Source organism: Parus major, chromosome 1 (genome assembly GCF_001522545.3).
Source record: "Parus major isolate Abel chromosome 1, Parus_major1.1, whole genome shotgun sequence".
NCBI lineage: Eukaryota > Metazoa > Chordata > Aves > Passeriformes > Paridae > Parus > Parus major.
This window is the reverse complement of record NC_031768.1, coordinates 16,782,180-16,809,582: the sequence shown is the minus strand read 5'-3', so window position 1 is coordinate 16,809,582 and position 27,403 is coordinate 16,782,180. Positions and strand designations below refer to the sequence as shown.

General features: G+C 40.3%; 2 protein-coding genes across 10 annotated transcripts in view; one reads left to right on the top strand and one right to left on the bottom strand.

Annotated features, from left to right (window-relative positions):
• Nucleotides 1–326: 326 nt before the first annotated feature.
• Nucleotides 327–19,326, top strand: ZRSR2 (zinc finger CCCH-type, RNA binding motif and serine/arginine rich 2). Of its 4 annotated transcripts, none has more exons than XM_033512497.1 (11): nt 327–434; nt 2,171–2,250; nt 2,391–2,484; nt 2,783–2,891; nt 3,202–3,288; nt 5,565–5,603; nt 7,703–7,818; nt 10,825–11,038; nt 13,314–13,369; nt 13,550–13,659; nt 14,308–19,326. In XM_033512497.1, exons 1-11 carry the CDS (start codon nt 388–390, stop codon nt 14,781–14,783), a joined length of 1,428 nt encoding a protein of 475 aa, XP_033368388.1. In that variant the 5' UTR covers nt 327–387; the 3' UTR covers nt 14,784–19,326. The 4 variants fall into 4 exon arrangements, with proteins under 4 accessions (XP_033368388.1, XP_033368383.1, XP_033368396.1 ...); XM_033512492.1 differs by having other exon boundaries at nt 2,388–2,484; XM_033512505.1 differs by lacking the exon at nt 5,565–5,603 and having other exon boundaries at nt 2,388–2,484.
• Nucleotides 19,327–19,387: 61 nt separating this feature from the next.
• AP1S2 (adaptor related protein complex 1 subunit sigma 2) overlaps nt 19,388–27,403 on the bottom strand; it is a 30,928-nt gene continuing 22,912 nt past the window's right edge. For 2 of the 6 annotated variants that reach the window (XM_015624165.3, XM_015624155.3), the window contains one exon: nt 19,388–21,350. Coding sequence is in view for 3 of the 6 variants with exons in the window: in XM_015624155.3 (XP_015479641.1) it covers nt 21,303–21,350 (48 nt within the window). In the remaining 3 variants the exon portion in view is untranslated. Of the gene's footprint in view, nt 21,351–22,206; nt 22,216–23,653; nt 25,005–27,403 lie in introns of those variants that run through there. The other 4 variants (XM_015624148.3, XR_004496285.1, XM_015624184.3 and 1 more) reach the window with 4 other exon arrangements.

Here is a 27,403-nt window from a genome sequence, read left to right as displayed (position 1 = left end):
ACTGGAAAAAATTGCCCACACAGAGTGCATAGTCTCCCTCACGGGAGATATTCAGGAACCGTCTGGAAACAGCCCTGCGCCCTTTGATGGCCGTGTTTGAGCAGTGAGGTAGGAGCAGATGTGGACCACCGTGGTCCCTTCCAACCTGACCCAATCTGTGATTCTGTGATTACGGAATATTCTGTCCACTCTCTCGCTCGTGGTCTTTTGGAGATTTTGGTAACTGGGGCTCCCAGATGCTGCCTTTCCACGCGCTCGGTGCCGCACGGACCCCGCCGCCCCTCAGCCACGGCACCACAGCGCGCGCCCGAGCCCGCGCGCGCCCGCCGGAACCGATTGCGCGCCCTTCCGCCGCGGAGTCACGTGACGTCCCGTCTGTACAGCAAGATGGCGGCGCCCATGTTAGCGCCAGAGCCCCCCCTGGGGAAGCCGAGGTGAGGCCGCGGCCGGGCCGGGCCCGGGACGCCCGGGGGCAAGGGGGAGGGTCCGCGGGTCCTTGCGGAGAGTCTCGGCCCCGTCCTGGCCGGGACCTCCAGAGCGCGCGACGGCCGCGGATGAGGCCGCCCCGTGGCCGGGCCCGGCAGTGGCGCAGCTCCGCGCGGCCGTGGCCCGGCGGGACGGAGGGAACTGGGCTCCGTGGTTCGCGGGACGGGAGCGCCGCCGCGCTGGGGGCAGCGAGCGGGCCCGGAGGCGGCGGAGCGGGGGGCGCTGCCGGTCCCGCCCCCGGCCGGAGCCGCGGGAGCGGGGCCGCCGTGGCCGCCCGCCCGAGCCCGGGAAAGCGGCGGCGCTGGCTGATGTGAGGAGCAGCGGAGGCAGCGGCGTGTGCGTGCCCGGGCTGAGCCCGTCCAGCACCGGCGCGGAGGCTGTGGGCCAGGGCAGCCATGCTCACAACGGGATTCCCCGGTCGTGGTGTTTGCCAAGGCCTCGCTCCGGTGTCGTGAGGCTGCAGGGAGAGGCGGACCCCAGTCTGGAGCGGCTTGGGCTGCTCCTTGCGTGCCAGATGTGTGCCCAGCTCCTCGTGTGCTGGCCTGGGAGTAAGGGGAGTTCCTCCGTCCCTTCCTTCCTTCCTTCTTTGGGTTTCAAGAAAGGGAAGTTTCCAGGGAACTGGGAAGGAGCTTCTCACTTGTCAGCCCCAGGCACCTGCTGAGGGATACGATTCATTTCAGGCAGGGACACGGGGTGAGAAGCGGCCAGGCTGGCCGGGTCAGAGGCTGAGGCCCCAGGTGGGGACATTGGTCTGTGCGGGCAGGCGCTGCTGCCGGGTCAAACACCGTGCTGTCACCTTGGCACACGCAGGTGTGCAGGTGGTGAGGATGTGAGTAATCCTGAACAGGATTGGAGATGTGGGTGAAGTTTTGGCTTGCTGAGTTACACTTGTGGAATCTTTTAAAATTACACGCTCCAAAAGGGGAAGGTTTCCATCTCCCATCAGCATTTGGTGTGGCACAATGACTAGAGCTGAAGATAATCCCTCCTTCCTATTTCTCCATTATGACCTGCTTAAGAAGAGGAAAGATAGAATGAAACTTGACAGAAAAGAGCTTGATGTGAAAAGGCTTTTAGACATTAGAGGCATTTTAACCATAGTGAAAACATGGTGCTGCTTGTAGGCAGCTGTTCAAAGCTGTCAGACAAGCAAGGAAGAGTCTGGCCAAGCTTCTGTAGCAGAAGAGCAGTGCTGAACATTGTCTGTGGGGGCTGTGGAGTGTGTTTTGTTAGCTGTGCATTGAGACTGCTGCCTGTGGAGAATATCAAAGGAGAATAGAAAGGATGTGAAATTTCATGTCCTGTAAAAGAAAGACTAGAATGTGCTGAAAGGTGTGCCAAAATTATAGAGTAAGAGATCCCCAAGTTTTCCTCTCTTATCTAGTGAGCAAGTTTCGGGAGCTGAAGGAGATTTCATGGAGTTGGTGATGATGTCAAATACTGCAGAGTTCAAAAAAGATGAGACCCCCTCTGTAGCTTCTTGCTACTGCCCACATGCAAGTCTGAAAGGCACAGCCACAGATTTATGGATTTCATTGTCACATCAGATGCTGCTGTTGAGTTACTGTTTCATATAAATGCCTGTTAATTTTGCAGTTTGTAGAATTTTATATTGGTGAAGGAAATTAAGTGCAGGTATGGTAGATGTTTGGCTTTAACATAAAAAATGTTTTCTCATCTTCAGCCATCAAAAGTACAGAGCTATTCTGAAGAAGGAGAAGAGGAAAAAAAAGCGGCAGGCACTTGCCAAGCTAAGGGATTCAGGTAACTGAAGTATTTGGTACTGTCAGTGGAACTAGAAGTGATTGGTTTTTATTTTTTGCTTAAAGATATAATTTTGTGTACTTGTGTTGGCTGTAGCATGCAGTTATGTAGATGCATTGAATTGTGTATTTTCTCAGAAGCTGCAGAAAAAGATGAATCTGTGTCTGAGGAGGAAGAGGAAGAAGTGGAAGAAGAGGAGGAAGAAGAAGAAGAAAAAAAACTTGAGGCAGAAAGGTGAGAAATGTAGAAAATTGCATATATGAAATAAACACTTTCGTAATCAATTCCGTTTTAGTACTTTGAAAAGTTTGAATATGTTCTGTGAAACACAATCTTTATTTAATATGTCAGGCTATACAATCCTTTCTTCTAAAGCCTGAATGATTCCTATGGAATTTCCTGTTTTAAATAAGATAAGATAAGCTACAGTTATTACGGTAGTAAAAAAATTTGAATTGTATTTATGACAGTTGCATCAGTTGTGGGTAGTCCTTAAGTTGGTGGTGTAAGTGGTGTCTGGTTTCTTTGGTAGACAAAAACTACATGAGCAGTGGTTGCTGAGAGAAGAAAAGGCCCAAGAAGAGTTCAAGCTAAAGAAAGAAAAAGAAGAGGCTGCAAGAAAGCGTCAAGAAGAAGAAGAGGTACAAAGATGTAAAACTTTACAGTTGTGCTTGGCAACAAGGTAGACTTAGTGTAATGACTTTTATTATTTTGTGATGGACCCATGTTTCATAATGCTCGTGTGTTTGAAAGCATAGACTCTCCACTCTTTTGTATAAAAAAGCAAAATTGAAAAGAGAAGAAAACAACAACTCTTAAAAGGGTTTTTGTCAGAGATTTAGTTGCTTGTGACTGGATGAAAACTTAATGGTGAAGGAGTTGTAATGCAACATGGTAGTTTTGACTTTGATTGTAAAGTATTGTTCCTTAATTTATTCTTTTATTATAAAGAGGAAGATCAAAGAAGAATGGGAAGAGCAGCAAAGAAAAGAGAGAGAAGTGGCACAGCAGAAGCAACAAGAGAAGAGAGAGAGAGAGGTGATTCCTGGTGGTGGGAGGATATACATGTTATATATCCTGTGACATGATCAGATGCAACAGTTACACACGTTGAAGAGGCATTTTGTTATAATTGGCAAATGCATTAATTAACCCGTTCTGTCTAAGTTCCTAAACCATTATTCAGTCTTAAAGAGTATCCAGGGGGTCCATGCACTGAAGTGTAACTCTTGTTAATGCATCTGGTTGTTCACAGTATGTAATTGTTTACGTCAGGTAATACAAAGGTACTGTGCCAATGCAGGTTCTGATAAGTGCACTTTCTGCATCATGTATTAAAGATAATCCTTCCTTAATGTCCCAGTTGAACACAGTCAGTCCTGAAGAAAATGTCCAAAGAGGATATGGAATATGGAAGTACATTGCTGCTGTTCCTTAACACAGTTCTTAATCAAAAGATGTGTTACAGCTCTTCTTTACCTGACTCATCCAACAGGACGTATCTTTTTTCAGAGCTCCTTGGGTGGAATAAAAAGTTATATTGAAGATGCAAGTCATTGATAATATTTCTGTTAATGATACATTCTTTTTAAGTTTTAGAAGTTCAGTGCCCTGGAAATAAGATGTCCTATAAAGTAATCCAGTGTGAGGACTGGCCTCTTACTGCCACTGAAGGGTGACCGCAGCTTTCTAGGATCTGGTCATATTAGATTCTCCATAATCACAAAGTTTCCAGTCATTTCACTGGAAAATGTCTTGCAGTTGTGTCTGATAGGCACAGCAGGAGAAGAGCCATGAGCAGACAGTTCTGATTCTCTGTAGTTAACAGCTGGTTGTGCCACTGATGATGTAACACGTGAATGAGGGATGCCAAAGAACAGCAGTTAGTGTATTTCCTGTTGTATTTCCTTGTATTACTTCCTCTGGTGTTCAAGTGTCCATTTCTCTCTTTGCAGAGTAGGCAGAGAAAACTCTGCTCATGTCCTTTATTTAGGGTTGAGATACAGTTTGGAGAGAGTTTAATCATGATAACAGCAGGATTTTATTCCTCCCCTCTGTCCTTGTGTCTGGGTTTGCCCAAGGCCTCAGTGGGATAACTGGTGTCCCTGAACTAGATTGAAGCAGCTTTCTATTTTGTTTGGTTATTGGATTCTTTGTCTTGTGTTTTTCTGGGTTATTATTTATGGGGGTAGTGAGTTAAATTGGCTCATAGAGGGCAATGACAAACACCCAAAGGGAAACTGATTGCCAAGCTAGGAGCAGAGCCACCCATTTTAGCAACAGAAAGTTGTTTCATTTGTTTTGCCTGTCTCTTGAAACAGCAGTTTATTCATATTCTAACAGTGATACAAGTGAAAAACTAATCTCTCTCCCTAAAATTAAGAAGTAGATTTTCTGGTTTGATGGGTGCAGGTGGTTTGAAGCTTTTTTTGGAGACATTGAAGGAGTAGTTTTGTCTTTTTATTTTTTTTCTTGTTTGTGTGGTTTGGGGAGTTTTGTTTGTTTGTTCTGCTTCGTTTTTCTTTATTAGGGTGGATACTATCTGATATCCTTGGTGATGACTACCAGATGCTGTCTGGGTCCTCATCTTGAATTGAATTTTTTAATTTTCATTTGTTCTTTGTAAATTTAATTATTTCTCTTCCAAATTAAACCAGTCCTAGCATATTTTCTAGTATTGATATGTTTAAATGTCTTTTTTTTCTAGGAAGTTCATAGAACAATTTATTAGAAGTAGTGTGCAGCCAGTTTTGGAGAGTGGTATTGTTTGGCTCAGCCCACTTGGAAAAAGGAAGGGAAAGAATATCCTCATTGCTTTCCTGTATTTGGAAGGCAAGATATGGTTAACTTACGATGTTTAAGTTTCTTACCAATTACATGTCTTGCCTTAACAGAGGCTCACTAATCATTGCATTTTTCTGTCTTTTCCATAAAATGTGCAAGTTAAAATATTTCATGCAGTTAAACAATTACGGACTTACCTGTAACCAGGCAGTGTACTAGAGCAGGAGATAGATTTAAGCATTGATAGTTCAATGATAGTTTTAAAAAAGAAAATCAAACTTTTATGTTGTCTATCATTTAGTTGAGAAAACCATCTACGTGAAGGTCTTGTCTGATGTATCCTTTAACAGCTTTGTAGTACCTGAATTGCTACAGAGCCAAAAGTAAATCTCCTGTTTTTAAAGCAAACTCCATCACACTTTCATTATGCATAATCACTGAGCATTATAAATTAGGTTCTTAACTAAAGAAACCAGATGTTTTGCGTGTCCTCAGGGTTTTTACTAGTCCTGTGTTTGCACCATTTATAGGCAGCTGTGCAGAGGATGCTGGATCAAGCTGAAAGCCAGGTATGCTCAGAGACTTTCTGAAAAAAGAACTGAAAAGTAATTTAATTTCCATCAAGTGTTTGCCTTCTAGCATGCTGTCCATCTGCTCTCGAGAACCTAATGGCCTGAATAAATTTAATATATAGTGGCTTGCATGAGCTGTAAACAATTATTTACTGGGTGGAACATAATTAAGCATATTTCTGGCTGGTTGGTGGCAGTGCAGTTGTGCATGCTGATGACTGTTCCGGAGGTCTGAGTCAAAATGAACCTGGAAATACTGCTGTGTGCTGTTAAAAAACACTATGCATGATGGCTTATTTGTGAATTGTAATTCTAAATAAATCTGTCAGTCCTGGGTGGCAAGATAAACCTATCTTTTAAAGCAGATGTCAGGCTCTAAATAAGAGGATTCAGTGGTAGAGGAGGGCACAGATCCTTAAGGAAAAGAAAAAGTGGGGAGAACCTTGACTGCTTGGATGCTTGGAAGAGCATGGATCTCAAGCTGGCAGTGTGTAGAAAAGAAAACTGCAGTTTTCATTTGAATCTTAGAGATTGCCTTAAAGAATAATTTGGCTTTTTATCCCTGTCACATGGTTGAACTTGTGAAGATTCTTGCTCTGATTAAACCACTGCATGAATCTGAAAAATAAGTTTTAACCTGGTTATCCATTGTTTATTGACTGCCATAAGCTACATTTGAGTTAATTTGGTTCCAAATAATGTTTAAACAATTCTTTAGGTAGGGAATCTGTTTCAGAAGATGGGTAGGAAACTGCTCTGAACTGCTGCCTGCTCAGAGCTCAAGATGCATTAGCAGTTGTGCCTGCAAAGGAACAGTCAGAAATGTGGTATGTTAGAGACTGCATTAGAGTATCAGTTCAGGGTTCAGTTACTGCTGACATAACAGGGCTGTTCTGGTGATAGAAAATTATGTCTGCAAGTCATGAACAGAATTGGTAGCTGGGTCAAATGCTGCTTGTGAATAAAAAGAATTTTTAGTTGATTTAAAATGAGAACTCTGGCCAGGCAGCTTTACAGACTGTTTGGTTAGAATGAAAATTCCTTTTTAAATATGTGTCTTGTTCAAGGCTTGCAACAACCTGGTTTTGAATTATAAAAATCTTAATGACCCAAGATAATTAGTACAGACACTTTTACTTCCAGTTCTACCTATGAATTTAATGTTTTTTTAAATTCTTTGGTCCTTTGGCAGGTTACTTTTATTTTAGCCTTTTTTAGATGCATGTAACAGTGATAATGATGAGCTTACTGAGCTTTGGGCTGTTGCAGAGAAAAATAAGTAAATAGTCCTAGCTTTCTCTCTGCCAGATTTTGTGGTTTTGGCTGGGGTAGGGTTAATTTTTTTCACAGTGGCTAGAATGGGGCTTCGTTTTGGATTTACATTTAAAATAGGGTTGAAAATGTGGAGACGTTTTTGTTATTGGTGAGCACGGCCTACACAGACCCAAGGCCTTTCCTGCCAAGGCTTTTTCTGCTTCTCATACTGCCACACTGGTGAAGAGGGAGAGGGTGCATGTTTGGTTGGGACACAGCCAGGACAGGTGACCCCAACTGACCAAAGGGATGTTCCAGACCATCTGACATCATGCTCAGTATATAAAGTGTGGGAAGAATGAGGAAAGGGAGGACATTTGGAGAGATGGGGTTTGCCTTCCCAAGTCCCTGTTATATGTGGTGGGGCCTTGCTTTCCTGGAGATGGCTGAACACCTGCCTGCCCATGGGAAGCAGTGAATTAATTCCTGGTTTTGCTTTGCTTGTGTGCTTGGCCTTTGCTTTCCTTAAACTGTCTTTATTTCAATGCATGACTTTTATATCTTTTACCCTTCCATTTTCTTCCTGATCCCACTTGGTGGGGCTGTGAGCAAATGGCTCTGTGGGGCTTGGCTGCTGGCTGGGGTTAAACCATGACACATGTGTATAAAGTGAGACCCAAGGCACAGGGCAGCTTTGAAAAAGAATGCTTTAAATAGGCTCAGCTTGCCTTGTAGAAACATAATGCTCATAACTGCATGTGAATTCAGTTGTTAAGTTGTATTTCTGACGCTGTTTCTTTACTATTTTCTAACTTTTGTCTATTTTAATGTTTCTTCCACAGCTGGAGAATGGTGTGAGTTGGCATAACCCAGAGCCCCCAGAGAATCTGGGAACAGAGAAGGATAGAGCGAATTGCCCATTTTATATTAAAACAGGTTCCTGCCGATTTGGAGACAGGTAATCCATTGAATTTTTACCAGGATAGAAGTGTGCTGGGGAGATAAAAAGGAGGCAACTTAATTAGGTCATAAGCAAACTGAGGAAAAATTGCTGCATAAAATAGTTCTGTGTATTTGGATGTGGATTGAGAGCAGAGCATTTCCTGGCTGGAATTGAGCCATATATATTGTTATGGCATGTTATTGGTGTTGCATTCTGGTTACATTGGTCAGACTTGAGTTCTCCTTAGCTTAGACTAATGCACAGATATAGTCTGACAGAATGTGTATGGTCTGTTAATAGTACAGGTCTGATATGTCAGATGATTGTTTTTTATATTTTCTGATTTGCACATGTTCAAATCCCCAGCGGACTAAAGTAAATTGAGGTAAATCTGCACATTTGGGAAAGTTGTCAGGTAGCTTCCAGAGTTCTCACTATTTAAATCTGGGATACATTCAGTTGTGGTTCTGCTACACTGACAGGGTACCCTTATCTAAGGAGGTAAGTGTTGTAAAAGGCAAGAACAGAGAAGCTCATCAGGATAATGAGAGATGAGCAACACCTCTGTACAGTGACTGACAAGTCCAGACTGCTTTCAAAGAGGGGGATGGAAGAGGACTGTGGTAGATGAACAGCAAACTCAGAAGTAGGGTGGGAATGATTATTTGCAGTTTAGTCAGGTGTCTCAGAACGTTTACCAGCTTTGAAAAAGAAAATACTTTCTTACATGAAACAAATGGCAAATTTGTTCCCAGAGGACATAGAGGAAGCCAGAAGTATAAATGAATTTATGGACTACATGCTTATTGGTGACCAGGAACAATGATGGCCCAAATACAGCTTCTGGCTTGAAACTGCCTGATTTTTTTTTGTTTTTAATTTATTTTTTTTGTGCTAAGGAGAAACAACAGCTTAGCAGGGAAGGACTTTCATATTTATTACATGAACCCTCAGTAAAAACTTAAGAGGTTATTTTCTAACTTGTATCAGTGAAACATGTGTGGTTTAGCTATTGTAGTTTTCTTTATCCCGAGAGTAATTTGTTCCACTGTTATGTATATTGTGGATAATTATAAGATAATTCAACTATATGGAAGCTTCGAGTTCACATCTTCTTTTTTTTCTATTCTGAAATATGTGTTGAATTTCATAATAAAAATTTCACCAGCATATGTCACTGCAGACAGCATTTTTTTTCAGTTGTCTTGGTCTTTGTATCTTTGCAGGGTTTTTTTGTTTCAGTGGTCTTTAATGGAGATAACCTCCATGGATTATTTATGGATTGCATAAAATTCAGTTTTGCTTTGAACTTTGCATTTGAACTATGAATAACCCTTGGAAAATAAGTACTGAGAAACATCATATTCTGCCCTTCCTCTTTCATCCCTGTTGATCTCAGCTACCTCTCTTTCATCTTCCTTTTTTTTCCTAACATACCTGCTTCCTTCATAATCTGGTCATTTTAATGTCTGGTGCTGTCTGCAAGTTGAAGGACTGGTACAGCTAGGGTAGGACTGGAAGGATGGGTTGGAAGATGTGAAAAATTAAAAGCCAGTGTTATCAACAAGTAACTGTTGAATCTTGTCAAAACTCATTATGTCCTACAGAAGCTAAAACTAACTGAGTTTACCAATTTCACCAGTAATTCAAACCCTAACATTTTGCAGTAATATGGGATTCTTGGGTCATTCATTTATTGTGGGGTTCCTTTTTTTCTGTCATGTGAATATATAATTTTGTGTACAGATAATAATAGGTGGGTTTAATATTTTTTGTTCTATTATTGAAATTGAACAGCAAAAGGAGGCAGCTTCTAAAATGTAAAAAAACAATAATCATCAAATTAATGGTCTCCTGGTTTAGTTTTGGGTTTGGAGATTGGATTTTTTGTTTGTTTGTTTTTATTTGGTTGTTGTTGTTGTTGTTGTTTGCATTTTGAAGTAAGGGGTCAACCAGAAGGTGAGGGTCCATTTCTGACTGACTGGTGTAGAAAAACTTCCTAGCTGAAGTCTGGGTTGTAATTGTCCATTTTGAGACCTGACCTCCCTTGCAGTTCATCTGTGCTGTCCAGTGACATAAAGAGACTAGACTAGTCTGGATGTTTTTCTCATCATGTCATGAAAAGGAGGAATGTGTTGGAGAGTGCATGACCCAGTTGCTTGGGGACATATTGAATGGGAATCATAAAGCACAGTGAAATAAACATGGAGAACATCTGTGTTCTTACTGAATCTAAAGGTGTCTAGGGGAGAATTGTATTTCAGCATTAGCAAGGTAGCCTGAATATGATGAATGGTGAGGGAGATCTAATACTTTTATGGCTGCCAAGAAGATGCAGATTAAGATTGAACTGATTTAGAAGAATTCTTTTTCTGTTTGGGGTTTTTTTGGTGTGGATTTTTTTTTAGGGGTTTGGGAGGTTTTGTTCATTTTTGGTTTACTTTTTTTTGTTTGGTTGGTTGGTTTTGTTTGTTTTGGGGTTGTTTTGTTGTTTTGGTTTTTTTTTGTTAGAAGTGCAAAAATACCAGTCTTGTATGCATCCAGGTGCAGGTGTAAATGTGCTGGTTTTCCCTTATTCCTGCTTTCCACCCCCATATGGTAAGAACAACTTCAATAAAAGTTGTTCAGTTTGCAAAAAGAAGAGCAGGGACTTGCTTTAAAATCTCGTTATAGAAAGACTCCTGACAATATTTTAAGCCCTTCAGAAAACGGGAACACATTAACCCTAGTAGCCTTAAAGAAATTCAGCCCTCATTGTGACACTGGTATCTATAGTTTTTGTAGTTCTGCTTTCTTAAGCAAGAATGTGTTTGTTAATGGCATTAAGGAAGCCTTAAGGTTATGTACAAACTCACTCCGAAAGATCTGGTTTAGTAATTGAAATATCTTGATCTTCCTCTAATGGAATTTCTTTTATAATAAATGTAACTGAAAATGACAGATATTTGAAGCTTCAACAAGTGTATCTTCTGCTGAAAGTGCCAATCTTTCCACTTTTCTTTCTTCACTGCACCTGTCCAGATGTTCTCGCAAGCATAACTACCCTACATCTAGCAAGACACTGCTGGTGCGAGGGATGTTCATCACTTTTGGCATGGAGCAGTGCCGGAGAGACGACTATGACACGGATGCCAGTCTGGAGTACAGTGATGAGGAGACCTACCAGCAGTTCCTGGAGTTCTATGAGGATGTGCTCCCCGAATTTCAGAATGTGGGGAAGGTGGTTCAATTCAAGGTATGCATCTAAGTGGGGTTTATGAGCCTTAAGAGAAATCTGGTCAGTATGCCCCAGGTAAACCCTGTGTACAGTAGGGAACTATGCAGTGTCCTTACAACAAACTGTGCATCTCTCATGTCACCTGGAAACTTGTCACTGTTCTTACAGAGCACCATCTTACTCTGGGTGAATCTTTCCTCCCATTCCCCTGAAGTGTTACAAAGCTTGTACTTCTATATTGCACGCTCCTCAACAGTCCACTTATCTCATAGTCCTTTATTTTCTTATCCTGTGCTAAGCCTTAGAGGATCCATTAAGAATGGCAGACAATATAAAAATATCTGAGCTACTGTATTGGGGCCTGAGGAATGAAATAGTGGGGGTATGAAATGTATTTGGAGTGTACACCTAAACAATGTAATTTCAGGACTGGCTGAATAAAATAAAATCAGATTACAATGAACTGAAAATATTGCAGGTATTTCAGTAGGAAGAATTATAGAAATGTAAGTTACGTAAATGGTCTTGAGATTCATCATCCATCTTTTTTGTGCATTTGGTTTGCTCAGTGTTTTGTACTGATTTTTTCCCATTTATATTGTTACTTCTTATGGGGATAAAGAGGGATCTGTAAATGGAGACCTCAGAGATGACTGATGTGTGTTAACAGTCCCATGTTGCCCCAAAATACGCAGCTTGGATGTGCAATCTCCTTGTATCAGAATCTACTGCAGTTTCCCTTTCCGCTTGCCATTCCTGAGTGGTTTCCTGCAGTCACCAGGAGGCACATAGTGCCTTTTCTTCTTTTGTGTTCATCTACTGACAGCTGCCTCAGGACTGAGATGGCATTAGCATTTCAAGCAAGAGGAAAGTAGAAAGAGTGAGTTTCCAGTAGTTGTATAATGAGCTTTATAGGTAAGAAACCTTCACTTGTTTGGAGGAGTGGAGCATCCCCTCCATATTTTGACTCATGGAATAACAGCCGGTTGTCCTCTACTAGAAGACAGGATGCAGATTCCCTATGGAGCATGGATTGAAAAGCCTTAGCAGCAGCATCAGGTCCTTGGCTTTGTACTGTCCTTCTGTGCAGGTATGCTAAGCTGCACCTGCTTGGGTCCCTGTGACTGTTAGTGTGGCATTCCTTGGCTTCTGAGGCAATTGTGCAACAGCAAGATGATTCTCATGCACATTTTCTCTACATTAGAGATTCTTCAGAATGACATGCTGGCTTGCAGGGATCTTAACTGTGAGTGAGCTGAGACTCTGACCATTTAGAATCAGATTATACACACCTCTCTTTCAGCTGACTTCCAGTGTAGCCCAAGGTTTTATTCTGGCTGTTTTTTTCTGGGAAGCTGCTCCAGAACCTGGAAGATCCTGATAAAACACTACCCTAAAACACTATGGTTCTTTTCCTACCCAAAAATGTCTATGGTAAAATCATTCTCACTTGTTCTTGTATTGACACTGTTTATCTCTAGTTTGACTTCTTATCCTGAAATACTTAATTATGCAAGTGCTTGTTATTGTGGCCCTTTGCTGCTCCACCATACAAAGAGGTATTCCCCGAGGGTCAGTCAGGGTTCAGGGATGAGAGGAGCCGCTAAACCTCGCTTGCTGTGGATTTAGGAAGAGGCCTGCAAGCAACAGAGGCTGGAACCACAGTTTGCCCTGGAGAACTGGGTTCCACCTGCTTGGACCTGCTTGTCTCAGAATTATTTGTAACTAGCAGCATTTCAATTTTCAGAGGTAATTTGTGTATTTTTGAGAGCTTTAGATATACTTTGAATGCTAAATCGTTACAAAAAAAGGTTTTTCAGAACTCTACAGTGTAAAATGGCATCTTCAGCTTCTCAATCCCATTTCACAGGGATGCAGTGAAGATGCATTGCTCTAGAGTCTCTTACTGTAATGAATCCCACATTTCCACTTGAGGATACTACTAATTGTCAGAGCAGGATTTGGCTGTTGCACAGTAGGGCTGGCCCAGACAAGTGCAAGACAATGGAGTACAAGCTTTTTTGTGGACTAGGTGAAGCCAATGTCCCAGAGTTACTCAAAGCATAATGCTGGAAACAGTTAAACATAAGCCAGAAAGGCTTTCTTTTATTTTTTCTATTTTTTCCTTTTTTCTTTTTTTTTTTTTTGGTTAACACTAAGTGTTGAGAAGAACGTTATCTCTAGGTTGATATGGATGAACTGTCATAAATAAGAATTGCCCATCTCAGAATGTGTGAGCTGCTGTACAGCATAAACCTCCCACTGCCCTAACTTCATGTTTCCATCCCCACAGGTCAGTTGCAACTATGAGCCTCACCTGCGAGGAAATGTGTATGTCCAGTACCAGTCGTAAGTACTCACAGTCTTACCAAGTGTTAGAACCAAACTCTGGAGCTGAGTAATAAATAAGAAGTGTTGGTATCATCCATGCAGTTCATTTTCATACTGTAGTGGGAGCCCAAAATTGGTAAGGAGTGTCTGAAATGATTATGTGATGGTAATGCCATCTGTTACTTTTACTTTTTGAAGGGAGAAGGACTGTCAGGCAGCTCTGGCTCTGTTCAGTGGACGATGGTATGCAGGCAGACAGCTTCATTGTGAATTCTGTCCTGTGACGAGGTGGAAAACTGCCATATGTGGTGAGTCTTGGGAAAGAAAATATGTGAAAGGGTACTTACTTACTCATGGAAGTGAAAAAGAGGGATTAGGCTGTTGCTTTCAGATCTGCCTAATGTTGTATTCATTTCTGTTTGGAAAACAAATGTGCTAACTTGCTTGTGTAGATCCAGGAAAGAAAGGGAGTATTACACCATGTCACGTAAGTGTCTGAATTGTTCTAGTGGATTTACCATGGCCTAGAAAAAAGGTTTGGATTCTAGCTTTGGGAATAATAATCTTAAGGTGAAAGTCCAGGAAGTACTAATTTATCTATTGAGAAGCAACAGCAGTTTCTGGACTATCAACAGGTCTGAGGAGTAAATATAACATGTGACTTATCTAGATTTACCTTCTTACATTAAGGTAAATAAAATTTAATGAAATTAAATGAAAAGTTAAGTTTGTTCTAAGCTAAAACCAAATTTTCATAGCTGTTAAAAAGCTAATTCTAAGAAAAGTACACAATGAAAATTAATATTGTGTGAGTTAAATTGATAGGTGGTCAGATGCATGTTCTTCTGTTTGGAGAAGCAAAATTCAGTTTATTACATTTCTTCCAATTGGTACATAATGAAGAAACAGATTGAACAGGTCTGGTTCATTAAAAAGCAAACCCTAATCTGTTGCAGGCTTATTTGAAAGACAGAAGTGTCCAAGAGGGAAACACTGCAACTTTCTTCATGTATTCAAAAATCCAAACAATGAGTTTTGGGAGGCCAATAGAGACATACGGATTTCTCCTGAACGGACTCATCAGTCGTCTAAAAACTCTGAGAGGAGAAACAGATCGAGCCATCGTGACGACTACTACAGCCGGTCCAGGAGAAGGGGCAGCCCGAGCCCTGACCATTCCTACCGCAGAAACGGAGAATCTGAGAGAAAAAAGAATCGCCGCAAAAACAAGAGGCGGCGCCGGTCGGGGAGGTCGAGAAGTCGAGAGAGGAGGAGGTCGCACAGCAGGGGCAGGAAGAGGAGAGGCCGCAGTCGCAGCAGGAGTCACAGTCGGACACGCAGCAGGAGCAGGAGTTCCTCTCGATCCAGGAGCAGGGGTAAAAAGAGATCAAGCAGCAGAGGAAAAAATAGTGAAACTCCCAAAACAAAGTGAGAATTACTTTCAGAAATCACTAATTGATAAAAATAGAGCTGACAAAGAAATCTTCCCAATAGGGCACCAGATATATTTGAATTTCAAATAAAGTGTTCTTGCACATTAAAATGTTTCTTCCTAATAAAGGAACGTAGTTTACTGTGTGCGAAGCTTGAGAAAATTAAAGTTTTAAGTCCTATAGAGGTGTGAATGTCAAGTACTCTAGCTACTTGTCTCTCTGAACTGCTGCAACACCTGGATGCACACTGAGTATAAATAGAGAAGTGAAGCCTCTTTGGTATATGCTTATTTCTGTTACGTGTATGTTAAGTGTTTACTGTTCCTGTAAGGAGTTAGTACAGAACAGCCAGTCTGCAGTAAATTCACACCCTGGCACACTGCAGATCCAGGGCTGTGTAGATGACTGCCATTTGTATTTTTCATCTGTTTATTGGATACTGCTTTCTAGACAAAAAAAAAATATAATTGTTTTATGAATTGGAGAAAAGGGATCTCAAAGACATCACTGTTTGACTGTACAATACTTTCCCAGTAGGAGCTTTTTGGTCATGAGTGTTGGATTTTTCTCTGCCCTGACTGAGCTGCTGAGCTGACTGCTTGTAGGGATTGCAGTAGACTAAAACCAAGTAGAAAGTACACAGAGAAACAATCAGTTTATTCAGTACCTTAATCCCCAAGAAAGAGGGGAGACCATGAAACTGTAATCCTTGAGTGAGGTTAGAAATACTTGGCATACCTCTTGGTTGCACACCATTTCTAGGTAAAAACAAGCTGCCTGACTTGTGCAGGAGAGGTGGAAAGTGTCCATCTGGGAACCAAAGATGTGATTGGAAGGCTCAATCAAGATGGCTGCAGAGTAGATGAAGAAACTGAAGGGTGTATACATTAAAGAATACTTTATGGTTTTGGGAGAGGAGGACTTGACTTAGAGCCTTTTTAGGTTTATTTTACAGATAGTTTAAGGCACCCTACTCCCTTGCTTTCCTATGGCCAAGGTGAAGAGTAGGGTACATAAAAATGAAAGTATTGGGACAAAAACCTTGAAATGACAGCTACATTAGCGAAGTACCTGCAGTTAAATAAATCCTTACCAGTATTTTTTCACTTTTATTTAAAAGATTTGTGCTGTTAGATGTACTGTATTTTACTTGACTTATCTTCGGGTTTTAACTTGGGCACCTCAGTGTCCTCAGACACTTGGAGAGAGCTTGTGGCACCAAAGGTGAGGTGCCCTAATGGTCTGTAGAGGTACCTCCCCGTCTTTAGCCTCTCCAAAGAACTGGGCTCCTGCCTTTAGAGAACCCATCAGACCCCATGGGTTAGAAGCCTGAAGCAGGCATGAAGTGCTCCCAAATAGGAATTTGTTACAACTCCCAGCAATGTAACATAAACTCCCTTAGAAAATCTGAGTATCTGAACTTTACCAACAGCATTCCTCACAGCAAGAATGTTTTTCCCCAGGATAGTTAAGATCGAGTGAACATTGTTTCTGGACAGGATATATGTATATTTTTGCTTTTCTAAATGCATAGTGCACCTAGCATGCTGATGATATGTTTTTCCTTCTTTCTTCATGTGTGACTTGTCCAATATGGAGTAATACAACAAAAGTGACGTTCAGTTCAAACCCGATTTTCACTATATATTGTCATAACTGTAGGCAAAGCTGTAGCTTAGTTAATTTGATTAAATGTTTTAGTTATTAACAGATGTAGGAATTGTAATTAATTAGCATAACTTTTGAAATAACTTTTTTTAAAGGCATATTTCAAAGGATAGACAGCACTAAGTTTTTAATTCCATTTGAGAAATTTGTTACTGCCAGTTTCTTATAATGCACCTTTTTCTCACCACACCTTGGAGACAAATTTTTCCTGAGGTTTCTGGTTTTTTATAGATGCTCAATTGTCTCGCTGGGTCACTTGCACCGCATGTGGCAAACTCTGGTTCAGTTCGCCACCAGCAGGCTGGTTCCATCCTCCATTCCCTGGGGCTACCCTGCTTCCTGCAGCTCTCTGGGGGGAGAGCTGGCTTGTGCCTGTGCAGACACTGTGCACCCCAAGTCACACGGCCAGATGTCACAGAGCATTATCCCAGCAAAATCAGCTTTCCAGCTCAAGTAAAAGCGGTGGAGGGGGTGGTAGGAACTTGTGACCAGTCAGGTGAAACAAGCAAACCAGGCCTCCATGAGATTAGAAACTAAGTGCCCAGTAACAACCATGTGAGAATTCCATGGGTAATTAGGCTCCCTGTCTCTCCACAGTTTTTTGCAACAGCATTTGGGAAGCTGAGTGGCTGTATTAAAAAAAAAAAAAAAAAACAAAAACCCAAACTTGCTCAGAAATGCATGTAAAAATTTAAATATACTTTAGTTCTGCTTCTGCAATGGCTGAAACTTCAGTTTCTATTGAGGTCTGGACCCAAATGTGCTGGCTGTACCTGTGCAGTGTAGGACTGGTAGCTGTGATTGCCCTTCACTTTCACACACCATCGGTTTATTACACAGAATTTGAGTGCTGTACATCTGACATTTAGGTTATGCATTTGTTAGCATGAAATCTGGGATTCCACCAGTTTTCTAACTTGGGAGTTGGTATTTTTCAGTATTGCTTCTCTGCTTCATAACCTTAAGTAGTGTTATATGCATGGTTTTGTGTTTCCTTACTATTATCTGAGTGCGCTATTTTATTCTGGAGAGAAAAACAGACTAGAAGTTTTTTTAATGTTAAGCTTAATTATTTTCTTTCCCAAAGGGAAAAAGCCCCAGAAGAACACAGAAAGGATTTAAATTTGTAAGGAACAGCCTATTCCCATTGTATGTTATTCTGCATATTCCACAGAAAAGGACCTTATAAAGTGGATTAAAATGAACCAAGTTTTATTTTAATGACTACTTAAAAGCAGCAGCTTTCAAAATCCATTTATTCAGTTGTGAATTCTGCAGGGATCATGGAGGTGCTTTGGAGTAATTCTGGAGGTTCAGGGTGGCAGAGCCAGGGCCTGCCAGACACCCCACTCCAGTCAGGATGGGGAGCAGGGGCTGCTTCTGCCCTTCAGTGGAGGAGGAACAGCCCAGCCAGGCAGCAGCACTGCCTTGTTCAGCAGCACAAGGGGAAGAGTGGCAAGGCAGTGGGAACCCCTGTAGGCACAGGCACTGTTGCTGCCCAGCAGAATTAAGGCATCAGGGAACTGGGCTTGCCCCCTTGCAGCTGTAGCTGGCAGCCGCTTCTGTGGGATTTCTTTCCCTGCAGACCCCCAGCAGAGGTTGACAAGGGTGGCATGTGTTTGTGTTGAATGCAAGGCATTTCTTATGGACGCCCAACAAGGCTTTCCCTCTCTGGCCCCAGCCCTTGTGTATAGGGCACATTGTCCAAAGTGCACCCCAGGTGACTCTTCTCCCACTTTTATGCCCTGTGATGGCAGCATGGCCGTTTTACACCCAGTTTTGCATTAGTACGTTCAGTGTATTGGAAACTGCCCTCCAGTTTACCAGTGACATTCCTGTGCACTAAATAACTTGGTTTTTTTTACTAAAGACATGCAAGAGCCTGCTAAAAGATGATATTGCTTCCTGTCCTGGATTAGCACTTCTTACAAAAAGTAAAAGATGAAAGTTTATGACAGCTAATAACTTAAAAGCTTAATTTACTTTCTTATATCATCCAAAGAGTGCAGCTCATTTTGCTTTCACTGTAAGCATGTAATTAAAATAAACCCCAGTTATTCCACATATACTCCTGCTCAGCACTGATGTATCAGGTGAACTCAGTATCTGTGGCTGGAAACCAAAACTGGTGTGACATGGACAGGTAGCACTTTGTTGAGCCATGGGACAGACTGCAAAGCAAACTGGACAAACCTAACCCATGGTACCTGGGAACTTGACAGAGGCAGCCACAGGGTGACCATCATTGTGGCCTTACCCCAAGAGGAACTGCAGATCTTTAGGAACGCCTCTTTGAGTTAAAGACTTTTAAATCAGCAAAGTTGAAGACACTCAAGACAACAATCAACTTGCCTGAACAATCCAGAAATTCCTACTTATTCTTTAGCCCAACCCCTCCCCACAATATGGGAAATTCAAAAATCAGAATTTAATTTCAAATTAATTTCAATGCCTGAAGATGTTCATTTTTCCTCATGCTTTTGCTGATAATATCAAGCAGTTCAGTTCTTTTAGAAAGGTGGAGAACAGATTCATCTGACATATTTTTGGTTGAGACCAGGATGGTAAACATTGCACTGACTTGCTCAGAATTCTGCGAAAAGAACTGAATATTCAGTCTGTATTATCCAGAAATCTCTCTCAACAAGTGGTTTAATTTTCAAATGAAGTGGTACTACCCCATCAATTTAACATCCAGTTAAATAAATTTTATGTTTAATGTGGCAAGCTTTCCAAAAACTTGCTAATTTATTGCTTTCTCTGCAATTTAAATGGATGTAAATAACAACTTGGACACAGTATCCTCAACATTTTTTAATGAAGTGCTCAAGAACAGGTTAAGCACTGTAATAAAATTTCCCTTTTTTTAAGCCAGCACTGAGTAGCCTCTTCTTTCCTCTGTGAATACAGGCACTAATTACATATAGACACAGCAATGGTGTAAAAATGGACATTTATTACAACTAAACCAATGTGACAGACAGAAGTCAAACAGTTTGTCACAATCACAACGAAGCTTAATCCAGCCAAGCACATACAAGTGACAGTGTAAACTTTAAAAACATGTTTAATACATATAAAATTGCTTTTGCTTTGACTTAAATCCATTTTACCACTTCAATCTCACACACAGGGTCCTTTTGCTACCCCTCTACCCTCATCTATCCTTGCCTGCTGTGCTCTGGAGAAATGCCCTGGGACAGAAACAGTCTCTGGTCATCTGGAATCTGGGTCTAAGTCCTAGAATGGGCATCGGTGGACAAGTTCTAATGGCTTGAGTTCACAGGCACCACCCAGCTACGGCCACAGGAGCGGCACACACAGCCCAGCCCCAGCTGGCCGCTCTGCTGCCTCAAGGACTGATGCTGGGCTGTGCATCAGGGACCTCAGAAGTGGCAACGCTGCACTTTCCTTTTGGCTGGGTACTATTGAAACCCCTCTGCAGCTGGCCACACAAGTGCTGCTGCCAGCAGCACTGCCGGAGCTAAGCTTTGTGAAAACATGGCACTACTCAGGTGAACAAGCTAGAACTCCTAGGGGAAGGTGTCTGGGTGGAGAGGGAGGGGACAACCCCTCTCCATGGGGACAGGCAACAGAACTTGGCTACTCCCAGGTGTAAACTCCCACTGTCTCCTCAAAACCACACATGGATCACATTTCTGCAAGTGAAACAGGCTCAGTTCATAATTACTGAGAGTCTGCTCACTGTCAAAATATTACTGGATATCAGTTTACATGATTTGTAGTGAATATACTATACAAATCTAATGTTTAAGGGCTCTCACTGCAAATTAGTTGGTTCAATTGTACATCATGCAGGAGTACTGTAAGGGATGTGTCAAATGTTTAACGTGTTGATCAAGAAAAGCAGTTAAATGACTTTGACACTTATGTGTCCTAAAGGTACCTACACACCCAATAAAGCGTAACTATAAAACACCAATAAGTACAAATTAATTGGTAGACTTTGAAAGACAACGATAAAAGGTCCCTTCTATAAAGCTTCTTCCTTCCCATCTTTGAAAGTGTTCCATTTCCATTATGCATCTCTCTATTCAGTTAGAAAGCTGACCTCCTTTCTTGTGTTCATGGTCAAGCCAATATCAGACCTAAAAACAGTTTCCTTATTCAGTCCGGGCTGGTTTTCCTTTTCTCCTCCCTGCATTCCCTTTGGAGTATAATAACTTGCACAGTTTTGCTCAAGGTAGCTACACTAAAATACACCTTCATGTCTAGTGAGTTGATCAGTTTTCTTAGAAAAGCAGTTATCACCTTAACAGTTTTTTACCAGATTGATATGCAGATCCTGGCAGGATTCTTTGGTATAATGACAAATTCAGTAGTAAACAGCTATTTCCAATCTTTATGCAACAACTGAAATAAGCAGAATTATCACAAGTGGTGACTAAAATGTAGATGAACAAATTCTTTGGTTGCATAAACACAATTTGTACACCGTAACATTTCATATTTGGAGTTGTCCATGTAGTTTCTTTTCATTTAGGTAGGCTATGCTGATGTCATAGTAATATATTTATTTCCTGAAGTCAAGTTTGCTTATAAAAAAAAGTAGACTTATCGAAGTCAAATGCAATTTTCCTATAAATGCAGTGAAGGGAAGCATTGAGTCAATTTAAATCTGATTTCCTTTCATTTATAAATTTTGAACTTAGGTTTCTTGTTCCCTTTTCAAAAAAAAAAAAGTATTTTTCTTGTAGGCCTGAATGAAGCAGCTTAGCAAAACAGTAATACTGACAAACAGCATCTTACACCATTAGCTAAACATTACAATGAAGGCAGTGAACATTTACAGTATGAAACACTGAGATGGCATCAGCTGAAGAGAAGATTTATGTCAATCCAATTTCTTCAAGTACACTACGTGGGGTCTCTGCTTCCTATGGAGGGAAAATGTGAGACAGTAGTAAATGAACAGTTTCTACTGAGCGGCGCTGTACATGAGTTAGTATGGAAGATGCTGAATTGAAAGAAAGCTGAAAAGACACGAAAACATGGAAGCACTGCAGTTTGTAAACATGGTATTAGCTGCACTTATCACAGAGCTGTTAATTGGATTGCCATGGTTCACAGGAATAGCTGGTAGATTTTATTGCCTTTAAGCATAATAAAAATAAAACAATTCAGATGTAGCAGCAGGGTACAAATCAGAACCGAGTAACAGAGGTAGGAACTGGGGAGGGATGGGGAAGGATCTTGCAATGGAGTCAGTCAATTTTGTGGTAAATTGTCTCAAGGGCCTCAAAAATCTGTTTGGGAGTAACAAATAAATGGGTGAATGAAACTACTGATGCAACTAAGATACAGTATCCCTTAAGATCCTTATAAAAGAGTTTTGGTTTGTTTTGTTTTTTTATAGTGATAACATGCTTAATGCATAAAACCAGGTCATGGTACCTTGGTATGCCTGGTGTCAAACTGATTCCTTTCAAAGAGGGAGGATTATTCAGGACAGGAATTTTATTATTCTACAAAAGGCATAACGTTTTAGGTTAATTCTAATCTTAGAAAGCTTCCCTTAGATTCAGGGAAAGTTGTTCAATACCAAATTCCAATGCATTATCATCAGTTTTGTATTCATTACTTCCATAACATCTGAAAAGAAATGGTTTAAATTAGAAACATTAGGCTGAGCCTTTCCATAACTATTAATAATGTCTTCCTAAATAAAAGGGGAGGGATACTGTGTCTGTATCAAAACAAAAGCTTTAATATCAAGAGTATGAATAAACTTACTTTAGCATCCTAAAACAAGACATGTCATGCAGCAGAAAAAAAAGGCAGATAACAGTTAAAGCAGCCAACAAATTCTTTTTCAACTGCTTTGCAAATATTTATTAGAAAAATAATGTCGGTAAAACACAAAATTAAATACCTCAAACCTTGCAAATAACATCAAAACATTCTATCAACCTTGACTATGTGGCACAAAATGATCAAGTTTACTATCATCATTCAGGTCATGTATAAGGTGATTCAGCAGTGAAAGAACAGGCTATGATACTTTAAGGCAACTTCATTCAAAAATTAGTCAGCTTGGAACAGGCCATCTCAGCATTTTCAGATGGCTTCTAAAATCCAGCAGCAAATAAAAATTGCAATAAAAAGGTAAGTTAAATATGAAAACAAGATACTTGGTGTATTAAAGACGTAGTGTTGGCTTGTTTTTCTTCCCTCCACTGATGCAGTATTTAAATATTCCTAGAACTGCAGTGACCTTGACAAAGCGACAGGATGGCAGGATTAAAGATTTACATGTGTATTTTAACAAATCCCCAAAAGGAGGCACCTGAATGAAGAAATGGCTGTGTAGCATTTTTAATATAACTTTTTTTTTATATTCCCAGATTACTTCATTGCCTTCATTTTAGAAGACACACCCCTCCCATATCCACCAAAGCATTTTACTCAAGAAATCCTATACTGTTAACTCACTATGTCACCAGCACTCAAGAGCATTCTACAATAATACAACTTCTCAAGCATTTCAGGGTCTTCAAACATTTGAAATAAATTCACTTTTCAATTTGAAATTTATTAGACAGCAGCAGGCACTTAAGAGTTACTCAAGAGTGCAACAGGATATTTACAAAGTTACCTGAAAATAAAGTTCTTTATAGCTATGAAGAAATACAGAGCGATGCTGCCACTGTTTTTAGAGCAGTTTACTATTTCTGTTTTCACTGCCAATTCAAAGTCTGAGATCATTTTCAGCAGGCATATACTTAAACACTAAGTTTCTTCAAGTAAATCAAGGTCACTGGCTAACCATTAAAAGCAACCTGTTTCAAGGACATTAGCTACTTGTCCACAGATACATCACCCATAGAACTCAGACATATTTTAATTTCTTTTTTAATTTTTTAATTACTGAGGCAGCAACCTTGAGACAGATGTGCCTTCTTATGTGCTCATCAACAATATGATCTCAGGAACACCTTATAGGCTAATGTATTTTGCTAGAGGAATAACTTCAATAATTATTACATTTAAGAAACAAATAGAATTAATTATATTTTGTTCACATTATTTGTTTTACTAAGTGTCAAACATTCAATCCAATTCTTATGGAATTCTGCAGTGTTACACACTACCTGCAGCTCAGAATCACCCAAGGGAAACAACACAAATTTGAAATATCAGAACACTGATGAGGAAAAAAATTCATTCACATGAGACAAAAGTGCATGCAATACTTTATTTCAAACATGCCAGAAAAGCTAATTCATTACCTAGTCATTTAGAAGCAAGCAGCTGTATACAGATAACAAGAAAAACAGCATCTCATTACAGCTCAATGCACAGCATTTTAAGCCAACAGGCATGAAATAATGCAGGCTAAAGCAGCATTAACCAGACATCCAAACACATTGTTAATGGCTTACAGAAAAAAGGCAAACTTGGAAATGGAAAACCACTCCTACGTTCTTGTTTTCTAAGATTTCAGAATGCTGCAAATCCAATCCAAATCTTTTGTCTAACACCCTAAATCTCCCATTTTTATGTCAGTTTAACATTTGGAAGGTAGTGCATTACCACATATAGTACATGGAGCTGGCTTGTTCGTGGTTCTTTTTAGTAACCACCTCCTTGATAATTCATGGAAACAATTTTCAGAATCAGTGCTCCAATACACAAGGCAGCCTGCATTTTAAACTGGAAATGCCAGTTTAAGAAGGCACATTTCAAGTATACTGTTAATGGACTTTCCAATCCTAACCATTAATGGTTGGACTCAATAAGCTTAGAGGTCTTTTCCAACCTTAATGATTCTATGATTCCATAATTCATTTGGAAAGCAATGATATTGTTCTCTCTTTCAGTGGCAGTAACTGTGAAATTACTCATAAGAGCATTCTGCACATTTAAATACAAGTGTTTTAACTTCAGATTTACACATCATTCTTTTTGATATAATCAATTCTGCCTCTCTCCTTTTTGTAAGGTCAGTCACACTATTGTGCCAGTCTTAAGAAAGGGATAGTGTTATTTGCACCTTTAAGATGCATGGTCTAGGTAGAATTTCATTCAGCATCATTCAGTACTTGTGTGTATACACATTTCACATGATACTTCACTACTTTCTCTGTAGGTCTTAACTTCACCTACAGACTTTATGTGTATGTTTAAATACTACCACAACCTATTTAAAAGATAAACGTGGGTGCCAGTGTTATACTATAGGTGTTGCAGTATATAGATGTTTAGCTCAGAAAATGCTACAGAACTTTCAAGCATAAGACTTCAAGCTTACACACAATAAAAAAGTTAAACCATATGCCAACAAGCACAAGTTTTGTTGAAATGAGACATGTGAAGAGACAACACTGTAAAACAGAGGGGAAAGAGGAAAGTACAACAGCAGAGAATGGTTGTGGCATTCTATTAGATTCAGGATGACTGGATTCAGCAAGCTGATGATAATGTTCTGTCATGAGTCTGTCATGAGTACAGGTCTATCTCCTCTGAAATTCTGCATGCATGATGAATGAAGCCATTTAGTACACTGGTACATTAAAGTATTCATGACGTGGCTACAAAAGAAATGTACACATTCTTATACATAATAGAAAGGTGGACAGATATGCAAGAAAACAAAAATATTATCTTGCTATTGTATCTCTGACATTAAAAGGACATTTGATACAGAAATACAATATTGTCTTTTTCACTACACTAGATTTCCAGGGGGTGAGGGTAGTGGGGAGAATCATCATTTTACCCACCCATACTTGCATGCTGTGTCCAACACCAGACAGAACAACTTTACACCATAAACACTTTATTACATAAGCTAAGGGTTTCTTTGTAGCCAAAAAAAGTTTGAAGCTCCAGGGATGGACCACCCTATCTGTTCTTTGTCTCTGCATCAGGCATGGACTGTTGGCTTCTGTCAGAGACAGGCACTGGGCTAAGTGGCATCTGACACCACCCACCACATCTGCTCTAATAAAACACACATTTAGAGGTACCAGGCCTCCAGAACATGGCTGTGAATGCACCATGCCAGGGTAGTACAACGGTGGCATTACTGGTGACAGAAATTATATTTTGTAGAAAAGAGGGTCTGTTTAGAAAAATTGAGGCCTCTGAGACTAAGCCTCTAAAAGCAGGGAAAGATTTTTTGCTTTTGGATTATGCTGCTGAACTCAATACACTCTTGTATGACTGGCATGAACATTAGTATTCAATTTGCTGAAAGATAAGCTAGAAAGAAAGCAACACTCAATTTTAACAATGGAGTAACAAATTTAGGAGCATCAGCCCCATATATGCCGATTAAACTTTTTCTGGGATGAAAACACAAAACTCAACCCTCCGCATGTCAGTTTCCATCTTTGATCCTGTACCAATTGCAATCTTCAATCTATTTCAGTATCTCACTTCCAAGAATAACAGGAGTTTTAAAACAGAACTGAGAGAGTTCCCATGGACTTCTAAAACTGTCTCCTCTGTGCCATCTCAGTTTATTTGCATGTCCAAGCTAGCATGGTTTTAAATTTTGTTCTCAAATTACAAAAGAAAAGCACAGAATATTCTAGAAGCTCTACAGTTTTTATACTGTTTTTCAGTATCAGTAATCTGAAGATCATGTCACAGTAGTTTAAATTATTCTGACCAAGCTAACTATAAATCCAGTAGTTCACAAAATAATAGCACCTGTAACTCTGTGACAGTTACAAATAAGTTATATGATGCATGCTATAATTTTTAAACTCAGAAGAATTTGGTATATAATAAAGAATTATAAATTTCAACACTTAACAGCTCTCGCATGGCGTAAATAAAAAGCAGCAGTCCACATTAAAAACAAAATGCTAAGGCATATTCCTAACTGGAAAAGGCATAGCATGGTAATAAGTGTATGTTATTAGGGAGTAGGAGTTTTGACTAAAAAGAAGAAAGTACTAACTTTAGAATTCCTGGAGCCTCCACGGACAAATATTCCTAGAACGGTCCCTAGGCAAAACTTCTGCTTTACTTACACTGCTGACTGTTCATGAAGACAATTGAAGAACAGGCATACTGTAATAGTCTAAAGTGCCCAGTTTTTATCTGGGAGATACATGCATACACATGATTCCCCTCTTCCTTGAAAAAAACTCATGTGTTCCAGTGTTCACCATTGGAAATGTGGAGCAATCAAAGTTTGTGTCTTCACTGAAATGCCTGTCAAATCTCCTAACAGATTTCTCCTTAATTTTACATTAGCTCTCTGGTCAGAAAGAAGTGTTTTCTGGCAGTCTTACAAAGCTGATTGCAACCCACTGTTGTATTCAAGGATTGTGTGTACACATTCTTAAGCACTCTCTTTGGCCTGGAAACACTGACCATGTCCCCTTCTACAGAACTGTAGACATAAACGAATAAGGCCATGGAAGTGCTCATTTCATGTGCTTTCCCAGCTTGCAGAGTCCCACACAGCCCTGGGGTACTCACCACCCTGTCTGTATTTTCAATGGTTTACACCTTGAAGAATTCACTGTCTTTGATGTTGAAATCATGGTACACAAAATTAGATGACTGACTCACATTACTCTTGTGGGATTAGTGCCCCATCTTCACAGAAATTTATGGTTTACTGATAAAGCAAGATAGATTGTCAGATTAACAATAGGAAGAAAGTGGTTATTTCACTCCTGGTAGCATTTTAGTTTACAGAACATGTGAACATCACCTGCAACTAGACTAGCAATAAACTGACCTTGTAGAGATGAATCTAAAGGATTAAATGCAAGACAACAGTAATGAAGATACAAAGTGATAACACAGCAATATTGAGAAGGAAAACAGTGGTGTTCCAGTGAGGCCTCTGTATCCCACCACGGACATCCAGGACCATGCCACACAGAAGGCCTGGCACTGTGGGCAGTCTGACAAACAACTGAAAGGAAAATGAAGTTCTGACAAAAAAACATTTGTTTTTTGTTTC

Bases quoted from the DNA above. Each gene is read 5' to 3' on its own strand.
- ZRSR2 (XM_033512492.1), top strand. From the start codon at position 388: ATGGCGGCGCCCATGTTAGCGCCAGAGCCCCCCCTGGGGAAGCCGAG. The intron at 5,604-7,702 runs GTATGCTCAGAG...TTTCTTCCACAG, and splicing joins TGGATCAAGCTGAAAGCCAG to CTGGAGAATGGTGTGAGTTG. The intron at 7,819-10,824 runs GTAATCCATTGA...GCACCTGTCCAG, and splicing joins TCCTGCCGATTTGGAGACAG to ATGTTCTCGCAAGCATAACT.